The sequence below is a fragment of the Prionailurus bengalensis genome, chromosome B4 (genome assembly GCF_016509475.1).
Source record: "Prionailurus bengalensis isolate Pbe53 chromosome B4, Fcat_Pben_1.1_paternal_pri, whole genome shotgun sequence".
Taxonomy (NCBI): Eukaryota; Metazoa; Chordata; class Mammalia; order Carnivora; family Felidae; genus Prionailurus; species Prionailurus bengalensis.
Window position 1 is genome coordinate 55233540 of NC_057358.1, and position 26266 is coordinate 55259805.

The 26266-nt window shown below is 36.3% G+C and overlaps 1 protein-coding gene across 4 annotated transcripts in view; it reads right to left on the reverse strand.

Moving 5' to 3' along the window:
- ABCC9 (ATP binding cassette subfamily C member 9) overlaps positions 1 to 26266 on the reverse strand; it is a 130535-nt gene that overhangs the window by 38098 nt on the left and 66171 nt on the right. For 3 of the 4 annotated variants that reach the window (XM_043563844.1, XM_043563846.1, XM_043563845.1), the window contains exons 20-27: positions 22865 to 22903; positions 21382 to 21483; positions 19624 to 19708; positions 18340 to 18420; positions 7622 to 7759; positions 6929 to 7054; positions 2766 to 2862; positions 446 to 675 (exon numbers count right to left, since the gene is read on the reverse strand). In XM_043563844.1, coding sequence (XP_043419779.1) covers positions 446 to 675; positions 2766 to 2862; positions 6929 to 7054; positions 7622 to 7759; positions 18340 to 18420; positions 19624 to 19708; positions 21382 to 21483; positions 22865 to 22903 — 898 coding nt within the window. The remainder of the gene's footprint in view (positions 1 to 445; positions 676 to 2765; positions 2863 to 6928; positions 7055 to 7621; positions 7760 to 18339; positions 18421 to 19623; positions 19709 to 21381; positions 21484 to 22864; positions 22904 to 26266) is intronic. The other variant, XM_043563847.1, reaches the window with a different exon arrangement.

Genomic DNA, 26266 nt, shown 5'->3' on the forward strand with positions numbered 1-26266 from the left:
GTTTGAAATATTCTTGGCTTTCTACACTGTAGAGCTCCTCCTTCCTATCCCTAATCTCAGAATGACCAGCTAATATATTGGCATAGGTAGTTAAAATCAATACCATCAAAACAACAACAAAAGTGCTGTGTATAAGTTACAAACACACACACACACACACACACACACACACACACACACACATATTGAGTGCATATACCTCCCCTAATCCAAAACCAAACATTATCATTAAATGTTTCTTACAATAAACTTTGAAACACAAAAGTTATCATAATAAATTCCGTTTTGACAGTTCATTCTATTTCAGGTCCTGTTCTAATTAACTTACTGAGTCATTATAAAAATCCTATGGCATTTGGGATTCTAATATCAAACTAAATAAAAGGGTATCACTGTTAATCTCAGCATTATTTCCTTGATGATTTAAAAACAGAATTCATTATACCTGATCAGCTTTTCCAGTATTATTTATACTGTACTCTGAAGTCCATGTGGCCAGCCAGTAGTCTATAGCCACAATGACTGAATGTTTCAAAAGCTTAGAAAAAATCATCAGGAAGAGCAAGAAGAATCCTCCAGAAGTAAGGTACCGCCAGCAGGTTTTCCACGGCATTTTAGTCCTGAGCCTCATTACAGTGGACATATTATCATCCTCATCTTCCTCCTCTTCTTCCTCTGCAAATAAAGTATTAGTTTAAGCTTTATTCAGTCAACAGTAGATAGAATTTGTATCATCCTACAAAAAAAGCATACAAAAATATCCCTCAAAATTCTAGAAATACAAATGTTAGTCTTAGAAATTGTGAATGCTTTTAGCAGGGAAAAACTTCATTTAAAAATGGTGAAGAATGAATGAATGGGCAAGGCAATAAACAACAACTATATCCAGATGAGATAATTTGCCAATTTATTACACACCAAATTGACAGAAGTGTAGACTAGAAATTTACAAGGTTACTGAAACAATTGTGTTGCCAATAAAACCACAGGCCTGTTATGCAAACACAATTTTTTGTACTCTAAATTTCTGGATTCATAAAACTTCACCAGAAGGAAATAGACTCTGAAATTTGTAGATACCCAAAAGGGCATAATCTATAGTCTCTATGGCCCATTTTAGATGCGGTCATGGAGGAGCATGAGCAAGAAGAAACCTTCCAGAGGGCAGAGGACAGTAGGCAGGGAGTTCCTCTCAGATGTTTAAACCACCTGGCAACTCCAAGATGGCTGTCCTAAGAACACACTTCATTATGAAGACAGGGAATTTCTGCATTTCCTGATTGGCAAAATATGATTATTTGTGTGGTCCAGGGTCTGTTGTGCATTGCCCATCATTTCCTTTTCCAGAGATAGTTTTCATTGCAGTTGTCTGTTTATATATATTCCACTACTGTATATTGAGCAGGTTGTGGGTAGGAAAGATGGATAACCTGTTTTTGGTTTATAGCTTCAGACCACACAGATCTAAAAATGGACACTATGGGAAGACTGAGCATCACCAAAGATCCTAATATTTTGAGCTGGATGTAGTAAATGAACAGATCTCAGATAATCTGTCCTTTGGTAGAGGTAGATTCAATGTGTGGTGGCTGGAATGGACATACTGACCAGGACCTGGAACAGCAACCTAGTGGGAAATATGTACCATACTGGGCTTTTGAATATTTATTACCTCATTTCATTCTGTAAGAAAGTAGTACTGTCTTCTTTTATCCTTGAGAGAATGGATTAACACAAGAAGCCCAGGGTACAGTACCCAGCCATATACCCACCCCTGGAACACTGGAGAAAGTAACATGGCATGACTCCACATTTAGAGTGCATTAGAAATAACTGGTTTAAAATTCTAGAGGCTGATGTCTGTTTACAGCACCAGACATTCTTTAAAAATATTTTTAAATCTAAGGAATTGAAGTGCAAAATCAATTCATTCATCGTTCATTCATTCATTCTCTCCATGAGTATTTGCTGAAATACTAAATAGTTCTCATCTGAAATGTAAAGGTAGCACATTTTGGTGTTCTTTGGCCTGAAATTACAATTTTCTCGGTTTCCTAATTGGCTTGTAACAATGCAGTCTTAAGCAAAAACTGTATAGGAAACATGAAGTATAGTGTATTTACCTTAAGGACTTAAGTGCAATTTATCTTATAAACTTCTTGGCAACAAATGTCAAGGCAATGTAATTATTTCATCTCATTCCTCAATTTTCCAGGAACTCATTTTTTTTCTCTACTGTACATTAATAGATCCAGACAACTGAAACATAACAAACGGCTTTTGTGGAATTCTCTTATTCTTCATTGTTGTATTGTCATGAAAACTCCACAAAGACTTACTGAATGATTCAAATATAAGGATTTCAAAATGGTACTTTCTTCCTATTCCCTATTTATTGTTTATTTCTTAAGGACTGACATTTTATTAATAGCTTGATTTGGTCATTCTACTAGACCTTTCCAACTTCTACGAACAAGGGCCTAGATCTACTTACAAATACTGCCGTTTCCTTTCTGCTCTCTCTCACACAGCACAAACACCCTGAGACACACTTAGAAACCGCTCATGATGCCTGTTGATGGATTATGTACACCTTTCCTTTGCTCCTTTTCTTTTCATTTCATTTTCAGTATTATGTATTTGGTTTAGGTCTTTCCCCCCTGGAAAGTGGCTCATTATTCTTTACAGCCACACTCGTGCTTCAGTTGCCAAGGTGGAACAGTCACATCCCCCTTAAATGTTTCAGATACAAAAGAAAGATCTACCTTCATCTTCATCCTCCATTTGGGCTTTGGCCTCTCTCGAATACATGGCTCTTCGGAGGGTTTTCCTCTCTAAAGTTGTTTGGTCCGCTTCCATATCCTACAGCAAACATTGTACTATCATTCAAGAAGCTCACAACCACAGGAAGATTTTGACGTACCAGTCAGTGACCCACAGGTACCAATCGTTCGTTACCTTTGTCAGTCTCGGGCTCTCTGTAGAAGAGCCACAACTCCTACCACAGGAGTACTTGTGAGTACTTTGTAAAGCTTCAGAGCTTAGAGGTGTTGGGCAGTAAGAAGCCAGGAAAAGTAGCAACAACACAATGGAGCTGACCCCAGAAAGAGGGACACCTCCTCCCACCTTAAAGTGCAATTCCACCAGTGCTACTTCTTCTATCTCTACATCCTTTTCAGATACTCCCTGTAATTCTCTAACTAAAGATTTATTCATGGTAAAAAATATCTTCCTTTAAAAATGCATGCAGTTCTAGACTGGTTCAAGTACTATCACTCATCCCCTCTTATTATAAATTATTAAATCAGAGTGAGTTTCTTTAGCATCTCACTAAGGTAGCTGCACAAAAGAAAAGGACTTCAATAGGCATTGAAGGAAGGTAGGTAATTTTGAAGCAAATGAAAAATGAGGGTACTTAGGTGCCTAGAAGTTTAGGAGGAAGCCCCAGGAGGAGAAAATACACAGAAAGAGAAAGGAAATGTGCCCTGAACAGACTTTGTGAATTTTTCCAGTTGCTTCAGACTTGTTCTGTGTTCAAGAAAGGGAGGAGAATTTCATTTTCTCCACTCCTCTGCCTCGAACACCCTCGTCCCTGTGGCTTTGGAACTGGACTAGTGGTATCTTTCTGATACACTGTGGGTTAAGTCAGCTGCTGCTGGACAGTTTGGGAAACTAACCATATCCTTGTTTCTACGGGAAAATGCATTCTGAGTTCCAAAAAACTGACCCACAGACTTTTGGAATCTGGTAAATTGAGGGCTTTCTGTATATGTGCTTCCTCCCCCTCTCTGACACCCACACACACCCACACACAAAAATTGCAGTTTGTTACATCAATAAACTAATAAACCCTTATTGGTCAGTCTCTAGGTAGTGATCATGGTTGTTGTTGTTGTTGTTTTGGCCTCTTACACAACATGTGTGATACAGGATACTTGCTAGAAGGCTCTATTGCCTCCAGATTCTTGGTTAAAAAAGAATGAAAACTAAAGTGTCTCTTGAATAGTGTTGCTTTTTTCGGAGACAATTTCATATCAGCTTTAATTCTGCCTAATGATATGAAAACTAATGCTTACAAATGTGATTAAACACAAAAATAAAGATGACTTGTTCCTTTATGTGTATCGTGATCAAATTGGGAAACAGAAGATGTGGTTCTTGTTCAACTCTCCATGCTGTGTGAGTAAAAGATTTAACATCTAAGATGCTTTAAAAAAATCTTTACTCATTTCTCTTATAAGTAAATGCACATATTAAGCTCATTACAAGTTAAATATTTTAAATTATGTTGATATTTGGCTTAAGTATATGTGAATTTAGTTTAATTTATCTAATAAATATTTATTGAATACTTGTTAAGGATCGGATCAGGGGGAGGGCTGGAGACTGGGGGAGGAAACATCAAATGATGCTAGTTTATTTTGCTTAATATTATGATGAAGATAATGGTTGTCATCCAAGCTAGAATTTTTGATAACATTTAAGTCAGCTAAAAGTGTTAACTCCTTCTCTTTGTTGTAGTTTTCACTGCTATCCTTTTAACATATTCTTTTGTTTCCCCCTTACCCCTTATTAAACTGGCAGTTCTGTCCAAAGCTCAGTGACAGGATACTTTGTTTTGCCATCCTTCTCTGCTTGCTTGATCTGCTTTGGCTCCAGGTTTGTCTTTCTCAACCGTGGCACTATTTACATTTTGACCAGACAACTCTTTGTTGTGGGGGCTGCACTGCAGGATGCTAAGCAGTATCCTTGTCTTCTACCCACTAGATGCCAGAGGCACCTGCCCCTCCACTGTAACAACCAAAAACATTTTTAAATGTTGCCAAATGTCCCCCAGAAAGCAAACTGGGCCCTGGTTGAGAACTGGTGCTCTAGGGAAACACTCGATCCTGCCACACAACAAAGTGAACAAGAGACTGTTTTCTCCACAGTGTGATTCTCCCTGCTTTTGGATGAATTTCAGGTGCCTGCCCTTCCTTAGGTGGCGGTAACCACCCTCTATCACCAGGTGAGGATTCTGGACAGGTGCATGGTTCATACTGGCTTTTACTGGCCACTGTTCAACCTCACAACTGCATTTGCTCTGTCCACACTCTAACTTGCTCCATATCTCCACCAGCTGATTTATAACCCTGTAATGTGTCTTTAATTATAGAGCTATGCTATCTCAAGTGATCTCTTCATTTCTAAATACAACTTAATGGACTTTCTTCCTGGCTTGTTTAATAGTCAGTATTACTATAAAATCAAGCCAACAACTTTCTCCCTCTTTTTTTTTCCAGATCTTTTTTCCAAAGTAAACCATAAGTGGCCCCACTCCTTAAGTTTACGTCATATCCTTTTGTCCCTGGCATCTAGGTCACCATAAAAAAAATGTCATTTGGAGCCATCCCAATAAGTTTATAATCAAGTTTCTCACAGTATAATTCCTAAGTGGGCTCTTGCTGATTGTACCTTATATATATTTTTTGATGAATGTCTTCATTGGAATGGTTCTGTGATTTTTCCTATTCTACTTAAAGATTTTTACTTACATCTTTTCTTCCTTAGGTAATTTGTTTTTGAGATCTCTGGCAAATCTGGAGAAGACAGACAAATGCTAGGGTCTGTCTGACTTTTTATCTTCGTCTCTCTATGGAAACATAGATCCTTTTATTCTTTTATAAAATAAGTCATTTTAATTTCTGGATATTCTCAGAAATTTGCTGATGTAAAAATTTCACTTTATAATGCTCATTCCATGCCAGGCGTAACAAATTCTGGACACTTCCTAGGCTCAACTCAAAAAACACTTCAAAAATTTACTAATGTAATTTATAATTTAACCTTTCAACTACAAGTTGTTCTTTCATTGTACTCAGTCTGGTTTCTGACTCTGTTATCACCTCATTCAATGTAATGTAACATAATACATAACACTATACTGGAATTACATTGACTACAGACTTGGGTTTAAATCCAACTAGTACTACTTATATGTACTACACAACTTATAAGTTATGTAACCTTTCTGGGCTTCAGTTTTCTCATCTCTAAAAGTGAGATATTTTCTTTACTTATTTCCCATATTGTATTTACTTTTTTTCTGGGGATTTGTGAAAATTAAATGAGATTGTGGACTTGAAAAACTACATCCAGGGGCGCCTGGGTGGTGCAGTCGGTTAAGCGTCCGACTTTAGCCAGGTCCCAATCTCGCGGTCCGTGAGTTCGAGCCCCGCGTCAGGCTCTGGGCTGATGGCTCAGAGCCTGGAGCCTGTTTCCGATTCTGTGTCTCCCTCTCTCTCTGCCCCTCCCCCGTTCATGCTCTGTCTCTCTCTGTCCCAAAAATAAATAAAAAATGTTGAAAAAAAAAAAAAAAGAAAAACTACATCCATGTAAAAGTTAATTGTTATTTCCTCCTGATCACCTTCCTTCACTTCCCAGCCCTATTCCAGACATGGTTGGCAATTTCACCTACAGCTCACAGTTCTTCCTTCTTTCAAAATCATCTTAGATTTTGTTTTGATCACTGCCCTCCATTTGTAGGTGGTGAGTGAAAATTTCCTCATATTACAGATGAAGAAAATGAGATACACAGAAGGAAAAATGAGATAAAATAATGATATGCCATGCTTTAGAAAATTGTTTTTTTAGACACATAATTGTAATATCATTCAAATTCAAATCAAAATTCTCTAAAAACCTGAGACTACTTCATCCAAAAATATCATTAGAATTTTATAGTTTCAAAGTAACCTATTTATTAACTATATTATTAATTATATACATATACATATACACATACAATTACTTTGGGTTTCAAATGAGGACCATTATATCATCAATATTAAATAATAATACTTCTTTAGAATAATTTTTGATAATTATACAGTATATTTATGACTCTTCTGGAGTGGATTCTCAACTCTTCTGAACTATGAGCAATTACCTTTTCTAATTCTTGATCTTGCCGATTCATAAGTGTTTTCCAGTGTTCATAAAGCTCAACATCTTTGGTTTGAATGTCCTTCAAAGTTCCTTCTCTTAGTACACTTCCATCCTTCATGGCTATGATCTAAGCAAAGCACATATTAGCAGAACTGTGACAAAAAGCCCTAATTGGCCAAATGAATTACTTTTACCTCAGACAGGATTTCTTAATGTGCCTATTTACTTATATGACTATAATATTAAAATTAATGGTTTTTCTTTTCTTTATTTAAATTTATTTATTTTTAATTTACATCCAAGTTAGTTAGCGTATAGTGCAACAATGATTTCAACAGTAGATTCCTTGGGGCGCCTGGGTGGCGCGGTTGGTTAAGCCTCTGACTTCAGCCAGGTCCCGATCTCGCGGTCCGTGAGTTCGAGCCCCGCGTCAGGCTCTGGGCTGATGGCTCAGAGCCTGGAGCCTGTTTCCGATTCTGTGTCTCCCTCTCTCTCTGCCCCTCCCCCGTTCATGCTCTGTCTCTCTCTGTCCCCAAAATAAATAAAAAACGTTGAAAAAAAAATAAAATAAAAAAAACAGTAGATTCCTTAATGCCCTTTACCCATTTAGCCCATGCCCCCTCTTGCAACCCCTCCAGCAACCCTCTGTTTGTTCTCTGTATTTAAGAATATGACACTTCTTTTAAATTCTTACCCAGTCAGCATGTGTTAGATACTGTAATTTGTGAGTTACAAGAACAAGTGTCCTTTTGTCATCTTGGAGAAATTTCAAAATCCCTTCCTGCATTAGGTGATCACTCAAGTGAATGTCCAGGGCAGAGAATGGATCATCCTACAACCAGTAAAATGGAGAGAATATGAAACATTTTCTATATTCTGGATGTAACTCATGATCTCTAGAAAGTAGAAATACAAAACCAGACTGTATATGTTTAAATTGTTGGGAAAAAGTATTAAATTAAAAATGAAGCTTTTATTTTCTCTTTTACCTTAAAAATTATTCAAAAAGTGAATAATAATATCCAAAGTGGTTTACATTGTTATATCTAGAATCTTCAAGCTCAAAAAACAACCCTTCATGACAGCCTTTAGCAATAGACTAAACAGGGGTGCCTAGGTGGCTCAGTTGGTTGAGTGTCTGACTCTTGATTTCAGCCCAGGTCATATATCACAGTTTGTGGGATCAAGCTCCACATAAGACTCTATGCTGACAGCATGGAGCCTGCTTGGGATTCTCTCCCTCTCTTTCTCTGTCCTTCCCCCACTCACATACACTCTCTTTCTCTCAAAATAAATAAATAAACTTAAAAAAAATAAAAACTCACAACAGACTTAACAAAAAATAAAATAATTCTAGAGTTGAAATTTAGATAATAAAAATAGGCATAGACTCCACATCAAGATGGCGACATAGGAGGCTCCTAAATTTCCCTCCTCCCATGGATGCTTTGACTATGAAGCTACACACAGAACAATTCCTTCTGAGAGAAATCCAGAAACTAGTTGAGTGACTTCTACACATTGCAAAACTGAGAAAATACCCCATTTAAAAGACAGTAAAGGCTGAGACAACTCTCACCACAAACCTTACCCTCTGCGCAGCACCATACAATTGGAGAAAATCCCCAACTCCCAACTTCTCTTTTAGGAGTGAAGGGTTGGGACCACACAGCTAGTGCCTCAAATTTTATGGCTGCTATCCAAGGGGCAGGCCCCCAAGTCACTTAGCTTTGAAAGCCAGTGGGGCTTGCATTGATAAGTCCCACAGAAATACAGGAAGCAAAAAAGCAGTTGTTAACACACATGTGAGCACTTACTACATCTATCCTTCCAGGGCTCAGAGCCAAAGGGGCAGGCAAACAAACAAACAAACAAACAAAAAACAAAAAACAAACCCTCTTCCCAGTCTTTTCCTGAGCAGAGTTTGCATACTTCACAAGCTACTACCTGAGGGCACAGCTTCTAATTAGCATGAATGTGGGTGCTGATTGTGATCCTCCCTGTACACTGAAAGAGCTATTGGAAGATGGCTCAGGTCATGATGTCATGGTTCCTAAGTTCAAGCCCCCCACATCAGGCTCACTGCTGTCAGCACCAAAGCTATCAAGGCAGAGCCCTCTTTGGAGGTTCTGACCCCTCTCTCTCTGCCCCTCTCCTGCTTGTGCTGTCTCTCTCAAAAATAAATAAACATTAAAAAAAGAGAATGAACTATAGAAAGGTAAATTAAGAAAAAAAATCCCATTTACAACCACTCAAAAAAAAATTAAAATACCCAGAGTGAATTTAACCAAAGAGGTGAATATCCATCCATATACTGAGGATGTTGGTGGAAAAATTAAAGAGATGAACAAATGGAAAGATACTCTGTGTTCATGAACTAGAAGAATTAATATTAATAATAAAATGTCCAGCTAGTGAAATCCTTAGCAAAATTCCAATAATATTTTTCTAAGAAAAAAAAAAATCTTAAAATTTATATGGAACTACAAAAGACCCCAAATAGCCAAAAAAAAAAAAAAAAAAGAAAGAAAGAAAAGGAAAAAATCTTGAGGAAGAACAAGGGTAAAGACATCACATTTCTTGATTGCAAACTATGTTACAAAGCTATAACAATCAAAAGTATGATATTCGCATAAAAAGTGACACATAATTGGGGCGCCTGGGTGGCGCAGTCGGTTAAGCGTCCGACTTCAGCCAGGTCATGATCTCGCGGTCGGTGAGTTCGAGCCCCGCGTCAGGCTCTGGGCTGATGGCTCGGAGCCTGGAGCCTGTTTCCGATTCTGTGTCTCCCTCTCTCTCTGCCCCTCCCCCCTTCATGCTCTGTCTCTCTCTGTCCCAAAAATAAATAAAAACGTTGAAAAAAAAAATTAAAAAAAAAAAGTGACACATAATTAATGGAACAGAATAAAGAGCTTAGAAATAAACCCATGTGTATATGGCCAATTAAATTTTGACAAAGGAGCCAAGAATATACAATGACGAAAAGATAGTTTCTTCAATAAGCTGTATTGGGAAAATCACAAAAGACTTGACGAAACTGGACAACTTACACAGCACACAAAAATCAACTTAAAATAGATTAAAGACTTAAATAAAAATCTGAAATTAGTCTTAGAAGAAATTATAGGAGGCAAGCTCTCTGACATTGGTCTTGGCAATGATTTTTTTGGATTTGACACCAAAAGCAAAGGCAACAAAAGCAAAAATAAACAAGTGAGATTACATCAAATTTAAAAGCTCTGCACAGCAATGGAAGCCATCAACAAAATGAAAAGACCACCTATAGAATGAGATCAAATATTTGCAAACTACATATTCAGTAAGGGGTTAATATTCAAAACATATAAGGAACTCATACAACTCAATAGCAAAAAAGCCCAAATAACCCAATTTAAAAATAGACAAAGGACCTGAACTGACGTTTTCCAAAGACATACAAATGGCCAACAGGTATATGCAAATGTGCTCAACATCACTAGTCATCAAGAAAGTGCAAATCAAAACCACAATAAGGTATCACCTCACACCTCTTAGGACGTCTATTATCAAAAAGACAAGAGATGACAAAAGCTGGTGAGGATATGAAGCAAAAGGGAACTTTTGATGGGAATATAACTGGTGTAGCCACTATGGAAACAGTATGTAGATTCCTCAAACATTTTAAAATACAACTACAATACCATCCCACGTCTTCATATATGTCCAAAGGAAATGAAATCATTCTCTCAAAGAGATATCTGTTCTCCATGTTCTTAGCAGCATTATTCACAATAGCCAAGGTATGGGAGCAACCTAAGTTTCTGTCAAAGATGGATAAGATGTATGAATAAAGAAAATGTTTCTCTCTCTCTCTCTCTCTCTCTCACACACACACATACACACACACACACACAGATACACACTTGAGTATTATTCAGCCATGAGAAAGAATACCCTGATAGGTGCAATAACATGTATAAACCTGTAGAGTATTATGCTAAGAGAAATAAGACAGACAGAGAAAGATAAATACTGCATGCTATCACTTCTATGTGGAATCTAAATTAAACAAAAAAAGAGTCAAACTCACAGAATCAGGGTAGAATGGTGGTTGTCAGGGGCTGGGCCTGGGAGTAATAGGTAAAGTTGGTAAAAGAATATAAACTTTCAGTTATGAGATGAAAAAGGTCTGAGGATCTAATGTATAACATGGTGACTATAGTTTATAACACTGTATTATAAAATTGAAATTTTCTAAGAGAGCAGAACTTAAGTGCTTTCATCCTGCCTTGTCCAAAAATGTAAAGATGTGAGGTAATGGATGTGTTGACTAACTCAATGATAGGAATCCTCTCACAATGTATACATATAACAAATGATCATGCTGTACATTTTAAATATGTTACAAATTATTTGTCAAATATACTTCGATTAAAAAAGAAATTTCAGGTGGCATCTGACTCTAGCTAAGTTAACTTCCTTTGCTAGAATAAATCAACACTCATCATAGGAAACTACTAAGAATGTAGAGGCTCTACAATATATCACTTACAATATCCAGGATACAGAAAACAATGAACACATATATAAAGTAACAGGAAAGTTTGAACCAGAGTAAAGAGAAAAAGCAGTCAGTAGAAATTGACTCTGGCTCAATATGGCTCAGATGTAAGAATTAGTGGCCTTTTGAACAGTTATTACAGATATATTCAAGGACTTAAAAATATATGGTAAGGGGTGTCTGGGTGGCTCAGTCAGTTGAGTGCCCGACTTCAGCTCAGATCATGATCTCACAGTTTGTGAGTTTGAGACCCGCATCAGGCTCTCTGCTGTCATTGCAGAGCCTGCTTTGGATCCTCTGTCCCCCTCTCTATCTGCCTCTCCAGTGCTTACTCTCCCTCTTTCTCTCTCAAAAATAAAATAAACATAAAAAAAGAAAAAAAAATATGGTAAAACAGGCATAAAAATATTAATTGGATTAAATGAGATAATACAAATAACGTACTTAGTATATTACCAGCTAAATAATAGACACTAGGTAAATGATAGCTTTATTATATTATTGGTAGTAATAGTAGTAATGACAAGAATACCATACCTACCACTGACCTGACAATTGTCTTGGGAAGAAAGGAAGCTTTCATGTACCAAGTCATTAAGTCACTTAGAAAATGATTTAGGGAATTATATTAATTGACTGGTGATGACATTCTTATTATTTATTTTAACATACATTTTATTTCTATAATGTTACATACAGCATCAAAGTAGATGCTTGACATTTTGGAATTCTTAAAAGAAGAAAACTAGAAACTATTAGAGAAAACTGGAATCTTTCCAGAAAATAATGAATTATAAAGCAAAGTTACCTGCAGAGAGCATGGTGAGCAGATAATGTAATTACCAGTTGGAAGTGCTACTCATGGCAGGGGACTGAGAGAAACTCAGGGAGTGCTAAAGGGACAAGCAGTAGAAAACAGTAGAGGTTTCTGGTAAAGAATTGGGAAGAGCGATTGGAACAGGGAAAAAGGAATTCATAAATGTCTTCTTCATCACACTTACTTCTTTGCTGTTCTTGCATATTGCACTTGCATGCAATATGAAACAAATTTGTACTTTGTCTTTTAGGACCAAAAAAGAAGTCTACTCATTCTACTACACGTGTGCTACATAGCGAAATAGTTAAAAACTGTAACTGGGGAAAATTTTCTAAACAATTGAGTAAGCATGGTTATAGTATATATACAGATAAATTGCACTGGATAATTATCTGGACAGTGAAAAGTAAAAGCAATTTCAATTGAGATAGAAATTGTTATCTGGAAGTTAGAATAAATGCATGTATGTGATCATTATACCAGTGATATGATTACTCAATAATTTCACAAAAGTCTCCATCAATCTCTGCCTGCATCAACAGAAGCTATAAGCAAGATGGCTTTATTATAGTATTTAGGAGTAGCCTGTATGAAAAAGAAATATTAACAAGGCATTTAGATAGCTAAAGGGTGATTTAAAATTATAACAGCTTTTAAAAAATCAGTTTACTGATTTCATAATTACAAATAAAGAGGTGATATAATTAATATCCTCAAACAGCTTTTATAGGAATACATTTAACAGTGGAGACATGCTTACTGTAATCTCATTTGTTTAGATCATTTAAATAATGCAACATTTTGGACAATGTAATAAGTTGACAAAGTGATATCAACACACATGTATATACACACATACATACATATATTAATGTGAGTATATATATTTTAAACATGGTAACTAAACACAATGCCCTTAATGACACAATTATCTTGACTGTCCTGAAATTTCTTTGGATTACATGGGAGATATTTCAGAATCTTTCAGAACCTATGGATCATCCTAATGAACATTAATTATTTCTGAAATGTTCCAAGATGTATGCATAGGAGATTGAATTAGCTTTCTACTACTGTCCAGTGAGTTTCTTTTTTGAATCATCACAGACATCAGCTTTTTGTCACTTAGCTTCTTTTAGTAACAAGAAGAAAATCTCTTATTTGAATTTTCTAATTGTTAGATTTTGGATAAGTGATAGAAAGATCAATTACTATTATATGGAATTTCTTTTAACATAGAGAAGTTCTGATAGCACTTAAGAATTACTTTAAAAAGGAGAGTTCAGGTATCCGTATAAAGTGATGTAGAATAGGGGCACCTGGGTGGCCCAGTTGGTTAAGCGTCTGACTTTGGCTCAAGTCATGATCTCATGGTGTGTGAGTTTAAGCCCTGCATTGGGCTCTGTGCTGACAGCTCTGAACCTGGACCCTGCTTCAGATTCTGGGTCTCCTTTTCTCTCTGTCCCTCCCCCACTTGTGCTCTGTCTCTCTCTGTTTTTCAGAAATATATAAATGTAAAAAAAAATTAAGTGATGTGGGATAAAGCAATGTTTCCACAGCAGTGGAAAAAATACCATTAGTATCAGGGTTATACTGGTGAAGTTTTCTCTATCTCCATTTCCAATAATGTAGCAAGGATATAATACCAAGACTTAGCTACCAGCATATCACTGATTTTCTAAAATCAGATAATGATTATAGAGGTAATCTGATTGTTTCTGAGACAACCTCCTGCCTCTGATTCCAATAAGAACCATAAGACTCCCTTGTGATACAAACTATTCCAAATGATTCTGAGAAGTTTTCACGTAGAAATAGCACATGAACTGGAAATGAGTTCTTAATAATAATTCAGCTTGGTTTTCTATAAAATTCTGACTTTAAACGTATAAGATAGTAAGGCATAATGTAAAGTCCATTATCTCTAAATTAAGAGCCTCAAATTTTAGTCATGACTCCACCTCTCTGACGCTGGGTAATTTTCCAAACTCAATTATTTCATTTGCAAAATGGGGTAATAAAGAGACTTTTCAGAGAGCATATAAACTTTTTGCAAAGATCAAATAAAGTAGCACGGGAAAAGTTTCTGCAGAGTGTTGTAGAAGTGTTATTTTATTATTACTTTCTTATAAATAGATTATAAATACTTTCTTATAAATAGATTCTATACTTTCTTATAAATAGATTAATACTTTGCTAATCCCTTTCAAGCATCACAATGAGAGTTTATTGACTTCTAAGAATCTCTTAATAAGGAAGGTGGTTAAAAACATAGGCTATGAAATCAGGTTATCTGGGTTTGTAACCTTGCTTCACTATTACTATCTATATGACCTTAGATAAATTATCCCCCAAAGCCTCAGTATCCTCAACCATAAATAGCAGTGGTAATAACAATAACGATAATAATAATAATAATAATCGTAAAAATGCTAAACTTAATAGGGTTATTCTGAGAATTAAGTGAGCTAATATGTATAAAGTACTTAGAATCATGCCTACATCACAGAGATCCCTTAAGAATGGTTGCTATCATTTATATGCCATAGCTTCATTAAGGAGCATCTTGGTGTTACAGTCAAATGTAATCTTTTATACAACTTAATAAAAATCTAGGTTATATGGGTTGGGAATCATTTCTCAAGATTCAGTTTGTATATTAACATTTTGGATTTAGGGGAGATACTTTTTTAAAAAAAATTATTTATTCATTTTTGAGTGGGGTGGGGAAGAGCAGAGAGAGGGAGACAGAGAATCCTAAGCAGGCTCCACATTGTTAGCGCAGAACCCAATGAAGGGCTCGATCTCATGAACCTGAGATCATGACCTGAGCTGAAATTAAGAGTCTGACACTTAACTGACTGAGCCACCCAGGTGCCCCAAGGGAGATACTTCTTTTAAAGAAAGTAAAACAATTTGTCAAAAGCCAATTCAATGAATAAATGATTCTTCCTTTTTTCAAAAGCATATTATTATTTTTTATATACGTACATACAGTTCTCGCTAGTGTATTCTTCTTATATTCAAAGAATATCTATAAATAGTATGTATTTTTTGTATGGATATATTTTTGGAAATAACTTGTAAGTATATTCACTGATACAGCACATTTGTATATGCCATAAAGCTTCAAAAATAACTAGTATACTTCATGCACCATTAAGAAGTTTCCATTTGGCTTTGATATTATGTAAAGGCTAATGTGATAAAGTTTAATTAGAGTAAAACAAAACATCATCCAAGTAATTATTTGTACAAGATCCTGAAAGATAGGGGAAAAGCCTTTTTCTCCTTTGTTTCTTCTGTCTAACACAGTAGTTGGCACTGAGGACATTCACTAAATATTAATGGATGGGAAGATGGAAGGAAGAAAGGGTGGAAGGGAGGAAGGGGAAGGGTTTGGGAAAGGGAAGAGAGGGATGGAAAAAGGAAAAGAGGAAGGTAGGAAGGTAGGGAGATAATGGGAAAAGGCAAAAGGAAGGGGAAAAAAGGACAATACAGGTGCTAACTTGACAGTAATAATTTTTTTTTAATACTAGAGATTCTTAGCTGATCAGAAAACAATACTCAAAAGGCATGCAGCTCTAGCCCAGACATTGCCACTCACTAGTCATTAGTCCTTGGGTAAGGCACTCTATGCGTATGTTTCTTCATCTAACATGAAGATACCATCTACACTCACAGCAGTCATAAGATCAAATGGGATAACACCGTGGTTCAGAGTACTTTGTGAATTTTTCTACAAAGAAATTATAGGATATAATTCTGAGGTAATTATTAAAACACATCAATAATATTTTTTGCTGCTAAAATATTCAATTACAGGTTGCAATGAAGTAAATATTTAGATCATAAGATCCAATAGTTGTAAGGTTATCTAAGCTTATCAGAGTGCATCTAGAACACACTTTTTCAAAGGGACTCTGACAAATACTATTATACCCAGGATTAAGAGAAGTTATCAAAATTATATTATTGTGGAAGAATTAAAAATGCTAAACTTGCTTAGCTTAAAGTAAATTAAGACAAGTTATGAAAATAATATTAAAATGTTGAATATGACTGCATAAAAGAAATATATTTGCTGCTGTAGAAGCAGAAGGAAAACCAATTAATGAAAAATCCAAGGAAGTAGATTTTAATCACTTAATAACTTCCCGATAAGAGTCATCTGTGGTAGGCAGAATAAAGGCCCCCAAACATGCCCACATCCTAATTCCCAGAACCTGTAAATGTTACCTTATATGGCAAGTGGGACTTTGCACATATGATTAAGATTAAAAACCTCTAGATTGGAAGATTGTCCTGAATAATCCAAATAGGTTCAAACTAATCACATGGATCTTTGAGAGAAGAGAACTTTCCTAGCTGTGAAGAGAGGAAGATGTGACTAGTAAAAATGGTCAGAGATAGAAAGTTACTGGCTTTGAAGATGAAGGAAGGCAGCCATGAGCCAAGGAATGTGGGCAGCCTCTACAAGTTGGAAAAGGCAAGGAAATGGATTGTCCCCTAGAGCCTCCAGAAGGGAACACAGCCCTAACGACACTGATTTTAGTTCAGTGAGATTCATTTTAGACTTCTAACCTACAGAACCATCAGATTATTTAAACCACAAAATATAGCAATTTGGTATGGCAGCAATAGGAAACGTATACAGTGACCAAAAAGGCCACCTGAAAGTGAAGCAATCTGTCTTCAGAGTCATCAAAAAGCTGTTAACAGGCAATATGAAAAGTAATCCTATAATGAATGGATGGGAATCTACAATAAGTTAACCCTATGAATTCTTTGAATAAGTTAACCAGACACCAATCTGGATATCCCAACTCTCAACACCCCAACTCTCAACAACTCTCAACTGATTCTACAATTGTAATAAGTAACAGTCACTAAATTGAAGGCAGTGGAATGAACAGGGATAGAATACTAGACCCAGAAGACCTTGGTCTCTTTCAGATTTCCAAGTCACTTCGTCTTCAGGCGGTTCAGCTATTAACTGATCCTAAAATTCGAGAAGTCATTTCCAGTTGGAGGTCCATCCACTATGGAAGGGATTTACAAGTACATAAGTTACTGCTAGATCTTGCTATGGTTTTTGTGGTGTAGTTTTTCTGGAGAATTTTGGTGACAGGTACTCTTAGGGAGATTAACCTAAAGTGAATTTCCAGTATGTCCAAATTCTACTCCTATCCCCAGCAATAGATCCACATTTCGTGAGAGACTTCAAAACCAACCTACTTTTTGAAGAGCTTATAGATTTTAGATGGAATGAAAATTATAAAGAAGTCTGGAAACCGGAATTACAGATGGTTAATAATTGCACAGAAGGAGAAGGCAGGGGAATGATGCATTTACATACTCTGCTGGTGTCTAATATACTACTTAAAAGTTCAGTTATTTTGGCTACCTCCTGCTAGAGGAACCAAACTAGGGCAAAATTCATAATCAATATAATCATCAAAATCTGTTTGTGGATCCATAGGTAGAACAAGATTTTTTACCCAGTATATACAGGAGGGTCATCTATGTAGCTTTTTTTAAGACCCAGGCTCTAGACTCTGCCCTTATAAATTATGATTCAGTAGGTCAAGGGTGGTACCAAAATTTCTATAGTTTTAGAAAGCTTCTCAGTCAAAGCTTATGCACAGTCTGAGCTGCACACCACTGTAATGGAGTACTATGCTTACTTCCCCCTATATCCACCAAGAGTGCATTTTCTAGCCTTTCTTTCTTTGTCATCCAACATAAATGAGAAGGCATATGATCTTGTCCAGTTGATCCAACACTATACAGACTTTTCCATTAATGATACTCATGGTTAAGAAACTCACATAAGCAACAATTTAGGGCACCTAAGTCACTTGGACACCAATCTGGATAATCCAACTCTCAGCCTTATGGGTTGATCTGATTTGTACTGTGAGATTTTGTTTCCTTTATGTTCTTTATTATTTCAGAAGTTAACCCATCTTTCCTTGAGTAACCTGACTTGAATCTTTAAAGTCTCATTTGTCCAGAGGGAAACATGAAGTAGAAACAAAGATCATATTCTCACCAAAAAGACAATGTTGGTATTTTGATAGAGAGCTCGTGCCACACAGATTCTTTGCCTCTGACCCCCACTCAGGTTGATGCCCTAGAGAAGAATAACCGTAAGTATCCAACCTTTCCAAAAGCAACTGATCTGACGGTGAAGAATTCTCTTTAAAATACAAACTTGTTTTTCAATAATTTTAAAGTAATGGTAATTTATTGATTAAATTGTGATAGCATTAGTAAGATAAAATCAAAATTGTCTATTAGTCAATACTTGAATCATAGTTAAGAGAATTTTTGAGTGGTAACATGAATTCTTCTTTCACTCTGATAGACAGCTCTGCTGTACAAAAGCTTTAATAACCAAACACATGGTTAGCACTAAACACTGCCAGCAATTCCAAAATGTTTACTAGTTTTGCAAATTGTATCTCTAGTTTACTTAACATATACCTCTTAAAATTTATATTGCCAATTATGTTCAACAGTCTATACAGCAATATGTTTTTATAAACAAGTACCAATTATAACAATTTTTAAACTAGTATTTATTGACCACTTAGTATGTGCAGACTTGTGTAAATGCTTTTACATTCCTTATTTCTTTTATTCCTTGTAGCAATTCCAATGTCTAGCATTATTCCCTTTACTTTACACACAAGGAAACTAAGGCTCAGAGAAGTCCATGCTCTTAAACAGTATATTATGCTGCAATCAAGAACAGCCATTAATAACACTGACTATAGGGGCGCCTGGGTGGCTTAGTTAAATTTCAGACTCCTGATTTCAGTTCAGGTCATGATCTCATGACCATGAGTGCTCTCTCTCTGTCTCAAAATAAATAAACTTAAAAAATTTAGCCAAAATTGTTTTAAAGATTGTATGCAGGCATAAATATTTTTTAGCTGCTCAGAACAGTATGACATCGCCATTAAACATGTTTACACAAAGAAAAAAGGATACTTTAACAAGAATAAATAGAAGTTGACAAGAATGGAAGAAGTCGGAAGCAATCTCAATTTCAACTCCAAGTATGTAAAAATACATTTGATCAAAGGCAGGAACTGCTTTATTTTCCTTGAGAACTCTCTAGTAGCTAGCACAATGTTAAGTATATGGTGGTTACCCAACAGATACCGAAGACTGGCATTAAAGCTCCTGTGCTCCTATTTCCGGAACCTGCCACTAAGACAACGCACAGCCCCTAAGCTCTCAGATTTCATTATGCTCCATTAAAGGTTAAAGACAACCAGAAGACTTTTTTAGATGTTTGTTTTATTTAATTAAGCTATACATAGCTCACCCTCTCTCCAATTTCAGTTTGGTCTCCAAAAGGTAGTAAGTCAATATCTGGCTGAAGAGAACAGGCATCCGTAACTGCTTTGTACCTTTGGGAGAAATTGTTTTGAATTTTTAGATCACTATTAATATACTACCCATAAAGTAAGTCCCAAGTTCAATATCTTGGAAGCCAAAATACAACATTTGTTGAACAACTTGGTATCTATTCGCCTCTACATTGGGTTTGTGGAAACCAAGATAAATAGATTTTGGTTTCCACTCTTGTAAAACTAGTAAATGGAGAAGGCTGATAAAGAAACATATAATAAAATGGATCTTATTAGGTGCTACAGCTGATGTAGGTGGAAAATGCTTCTAACATACATAGAAAGAAATGGTTGACCACTCTAAGAAGTCTTTGCAAAGGAGGCAACATGTAAGCTGTATCTGGAAGATGGGTTGTAACTTGTTAGGAAGAAAATGATGGAAAGGAGGGAGACTTCAGGAGCTGCATGAAGGTGAAAAGGCCATGGTGCATCTCAGGGACAACAGGAGGCTCACAAGAGCTAAAACACAGGTTGTGGGTGGGTGTCTGTGCATATTATCATGCATGCTGAAGGGAAGAGAAATGGAAGGTGTTGAGGATTGATGATACTTGAACAGATTTAACGCCTGGACTGGAAATGATAAATTGCAAGTATAGGAGATAGGGAGCACTAGGGAAAATATGAATAATTTCATTTTCTCAATCACCTAGTCTTAAAATATTAAAAAGTCATTGTTGATTCTTCCCTCTTCTTCTCCCTGCTCTTATTTTTCCATTCTTATTCAAGAATTGTTTTTTTGTCAGCCGTCTCTTCTTTTCTATTTCTGCAGTCACCCTCAAGGGCAGGCAATGAACACTGCATGCCTGGATAATTATTCCAACAAATGTCTAAATGTCTCCTTGCTCCTAGTGCAGATTCATCCTTATGTATCTATCATTACACTTTCAGATTAATCATCACAGTTACTTCATTATTCCCCTTTCTAAAACTTGCTGTGCCTCCCCAGAATGCATAGAATTATATCAAATTGGCTTTTAAGGCATCCTCTACCTCAACTCAGCTTTAATTTAAATCCATTTTGCCACTGTGAATATACAAAAATCCTTTTCTGTCTGGTTTGTTCCCAGGGTCCCAAATGATCCCATGTAACTTAAGTTCTTCCTCCCACACTATCTGATTTCCTCTTCCCTCCCTTCCCTGTGCCTCCCCCTTGAACTAATTCTCCTTAACTTTCAAGGTTTGGCTGAGGGTTTTAAGACCCAGCCTTCTGAGGCTGGCTTAAGGGTCATGCCTTTGTACACTCTGGTGGTATTTAAAGACGGTTGAGAGATGGCGTATTCTGGCTGCTGTTTGTAACTAGAACCTCTCAGATCCCACATTCTTCCTTTTCTTTCCACTGGTAACTTTCTTTCTTCCTTGGATTTTTCCTTCTATTTATCAATAACCTCACCACCCTCCCAACCACCAGCCCCTCCACCCCTCCACACTCCACCCTTCATGATTCCATTTCAGCAGCTTAGTTTTGGTGTACAATAAGTATACAGGATGGGCTGAAATGTCCAGTCAGACTTCTATTTAAAAAGTTGACTCAAAAGACCTGGTGATGAAGATGGAAACAGGGCATGCAGGGAAGAAAGGAAGGCATGGCTCTGCAGGTTCCAGAAACCATGGACCAAACATAAGCATTAGAAATAGTTGCTCATTTTAGTTCTAAATTTTACATTCAAAATTACCTCTGTTTGTTGAAAGGACTTCCAAAAGTAATATTTTCTTCTACTGTAGCATTTAATAGCCAAGGTTTTTGAGCTGCGTAAGCCACAGAATACCTGTTCCTACTGGAAAATGGAAAAGATAAACAAAACACCGAAGGTATAAAAGGATGTTGTGCTGTATGTGTATTTTAGTAAAACTAAGAAGAACAAAAGTTGATGAAATATCTTAAACAAAGAAATGGAAAGCTTCTAAGAAAGAATATTTTAATAACCACCGAACTTACTATTTATGGTTAAGTATTTCACCTGAATTAGAAAGGTTAGAATTTAATCAAAATGTTCCTCAATGTGCAAAATTTGATTTTGCTATGCTAAAGAAGTGTTTAGAGGTATAAACTATAGGTTGGAAATTTATTTTGTAAAATAACTACAATTTTTAAAATAATTAAAAGGTCAATAGCAATACACTCTCTCCAATAGCCACTGATATTTTACTTTATACTAAAAGCACCTTACATAACTCTGAATTTTATATGCAGACCTTAGAAAAAGACATTAATTGGTACTGTGTCTGTGGCTTATTCATGTTAACAATGTTTTAAGGTAGTAGATAATATATAATTATTTCAAAGCAATAATACATTGAGGAATCCATTTCAATGTTGAAATAACTACACATTTAAAAGCTACATATTTCAAAACATATTGAAATAGCTTATTTCCTAAAAATTATAGCCTCTTCCTCCTCCCCATTTTTTTTTTTTTTTGGTTTACACATTCTACCAGATGTCTATACATCAGACTTTAATTTGCAATCACCAGGAAAATACATGTGAGTTGAAGATAAAGAAGATGATGGAATTGGGGTAGGAAAGGGGTCAGCTTAAAAGTCACACTTCCACAGTTAGTTCATGGTCTGTAAGTACTAATTAAGGAATCACGGTTAAAAGATAGTAAGGTTAAGAAAAGGAGTAATTAGAAATATTCAGTGATCATCCCAAAACATGTCTTAGGAGTTTAAAAGATATGATGATATAGAGTATGCTAGTAGTCTCTGAGATCATTGTATGTGCAGTAGAACAGTGGTTCCCAACTTCTGACATGTCTTCTTCTTCTCCCCCTGGTCTTTCCATCTCTAGCTTATGGACAGATCCCATCACTGTTTAACTCATAAACAATATACATATTCTTGTACTTTTATTTTATGAAATCCCAAAAACAATTTACTAAGAACAGTTTGAGTTTCGGCCAAAGTTGAGACATCTGTGACTCATGGAGAGGAAAACCGTTGACACAATGGGCCACTTTGTTCGGCAAATTAATTTTTTAGCAGACTGTAAATGTTGGGAACCACTGCTATTGGAAATATGTTGGTACATTTTAATAAATAAATTGGTACATCATCAGAATGAATAAAATGACTAGGAGTAAGAGTCTGAGTATTAGGTAAAGTCTGAGGAAGAAAGTTATTCTTATTAAATGCAGATTAAAATAGAAATAATACCTTCTGGTTGCTTCAAAAGAAGGTTCAGATTCATTTACACTGCAAGTATGGCAAACAATGTTCATTAATTATGAAATATAAATATAAGAATGAATGTGTGCATATATCAGATAAAAATAAAATAAACATTGGACATATTAATAGCTATGTTTCCCAAATGGTTTTTGATATTAATTTCAAAGACAAACCAGACAAATAATAATTTTCTTTTATGTCTTCATCAGTGAGGAAATAATTGCTTAGTAAGCTTCCAAAAGATAGATAGCACTGTTCTGTTTCATTACAACATCTGGGTTCATACAGTGACCTGGGTTCTACACCACCTCTGTTCTATCTAGCTGTATAAATTTAGGTAATCTTCCTACAATAGTTTCCTAGTCTGTATAAGGATTTGGTATTTCCAAAGTCTCCCTACCTTTAAAATTGAAATCTAATCTGTTTAGATTCCTAATTAGCCATCCTTTGGCATGAAAAAAATAGCTACTTTTGGGGCTCTAAACTTGAAAGGTTTAGACACAGCTTGGTCCTTAAGGAATCCTAAGAAAGATAGACATGCACAATAGGTCAAACCACAACATTTGGGTATGGTTATTGTTTGATATGATTTATGTACAAAGAGATGTTTTCCTAATAACATTTAGTTATATCTATATTATGGGGGAAAACACCTATTCATTTTATTGTTTTAAATTTGAATAATGTAGTTGAATTCAAGACCTGAATTCAAAAACTACACACAAAATTAAAGTCCAGTGGAACTCTAAAAGTAGATCTCATTTGGCTCTGGAAAGCACCATATGCTTTTATGGAGAAAATATACCTAAGTATGTTGTCTAGTAATACTTAGCTTAGAGCTACTAATGATAAGATTTTCATGCTTGCATACTGCTAATGACATCCTGGTAAGGTTAACTAAGGCAGGAAAAAACAATTTCAGACTAAAAATCTCCTCTCAATAATGATTATTCTCTGACCCAAGTTGCTCACATACCAAAAATAATGAAATTTACATTTTCCCAAGTGATATTTGCTTATAATATGCTTTAGTATCAGGAAATTTGGATTTTCAAAACCACACTGAGATACCACCTCACACTGGTCAGAATGGCTAAAATGAACAAATCAGGAGACTATAGATGCTGGCGAGGATGTGGAGAAATGGGAATCCTCCTGCACTATTGGTGGGAATGCAAACTGGTGTAGCCGCTCTGAAAAACAGTGTGGAGTTTCCTCAAAAAATTAAAACTAGAACTACCCTATGACCTAGCAGTGGTACTGCTAGGAATTTACCCAAGGGATACAGGAGTGCTGATGCATAGGGGCACATGTACCCCAATGTTTATAGCAGCACTTTTAACAATAGCCAAATTATGGAAAGAGCCTAAATGTCCATCAACTGACAAATGGATAAAGAAGACGTGGTTTATATATACAATGGAATACTACTTGGCAATGAGAAAGAATGAAATCTGGCCATTTGCATCAATGTGGATGGAATTGGAGGGTATTAGGCTAAGTGAAATAAGTCAGGCAGAGAAAGACAGATACACTATGTTTTCACTCATATGTGGATCTTGAGAAACTTAAGAGAAGACCATGGGAGAAGGGAAGGGACAAAAAAAAGTTACAGAGAGGGAGGGAGGCAAACCAAACTGAGAGAACAAACTGAGGGTTGATGGGGGATGGGGGTGAGGGGAAAGTGGGTGATGGGCATGGAGGAGGGCACTTGTTGGGATGAGCACTGGGTGTTGTATGGAAACCAATTTGACAATAAATTATATTAAAAAAAGAAATTTGTAGTTTTTAAATGTTTATTTATTTACTTTTAGAGAGAAGGAGATAGAGAGCAAGCAGGGGAGGGGCAGGGAGAAAGGGAGAGCAGGGAATCCCAAGCAGGCTCCATACTGCCAGTGCAGAGCCTGACACAGGGCTTGAACCCACGAACCATGAGATCATGATCTGAGCCAAAACCAAGAGATGGACGCTCAACTGACTGAGCCATCCAGGTGCCCCAAGTAATTTGGATTTTTTTTTAAATGGTAAAAAGTTAATGAATGACTTCAACGGTTTTAGTTAATTTGAGGAAGACAGAAAACAGATGAAAAGAAGCAGGTGTAGAAATTAATGGATTACTCTGTAGCTTGTTTCATAATAGAAGAAAGGAATGGGACCAAATAGAGAAAACTAAATTCATCGGAAGTTATCTGCTTGCCCGGAGAGTATACATAGAGGCAGAAAAAAAGGGGACAAAGTTAGAACCTGAAAGATATCACTATTTAATGAATGACTAAGGAAGAGAAACCTGAAGAAAGGACCAAGAGGAGCAGGCAAATGCTTTGAGGTAAACTCACCTGTGAGTCAAAATTAAGCAAGGAGGCATTTTGAAGCAAAACTTATGGGCAACAATATCAAGGGACCAGGAGGTCAATTAACACAATGATCAAAAAGTACACAGTGAATTTAAAAATTAGGATGCCACTATGGACTTAATAAGAATAGTCTCAGTGGAGTGGCAGAGGTAGAAACCAGAGTGCAGTGGACTGAGACAAGAGGAGAATAAGAGGAACTGGAAAGAACTTGTGAAGATTTTTCTCATCTACAAAAGGAAGGGGCCAGGGTGGTACCTGGGGGTGGGGGTTGAAATTAGAAAGATAGACAGAAACACGATAGAGACAGAGACAGAAATGGGAGAGTGCTGTTTTTCCACTAATAAAAGTAGAAAAGAGCCAGGGCCTGGACTAGATGTAAAGCAGATAAAGAGAAAAAGAACATGCTTTGGATATAGGGTGTATCAGTCTACTAAGGAGACCAATAACACACTAGTTACTTAAACATAGTTCAGAGGGATCAGAAGAGACAGTACATTTCAATCTGCCTAGGAGAATGAGACAAGGCTCTGTCAAAGAGATAATATCTGATTTGACACTAGAAAAAAAGTGAGACTATCTAAGGAAAGGAGTTACACAGGAGTGTGTGCATTTGAGAAACAACTTGCAGTTCAGGGTTACTGGAACACAGTGCTAAGGGTGGGGGGATTAGACAGGCACCAGATCATGAGAGGTCCTGATATAGTATGCAAAGGTCTTTGGAATATTTCTTGGCCAGTCAATTGCAAAAATTATAAGCAAGAGGTAAGTAATTAGATTTTCATATCAGAAAGGTACATCTCATAACAGTATGAAGAAAGGTGAGGGAATTATTACTGTGAATAGTTCACATATGCAATTCTTCTGAACTAGGACAATTAGTATAGGCATAAAAGTGTTAAGGACAGACATAAGAAAAGTGACTGGTTGGACTGTGTGGGCAATGGAGAGAGAGAAGAATTCAGGTTGGATCTTTGAGCTTTGACTTGGGCATCCACGAACAGATTTCAGTGGGTGGGGACACATTCCTGCCAAG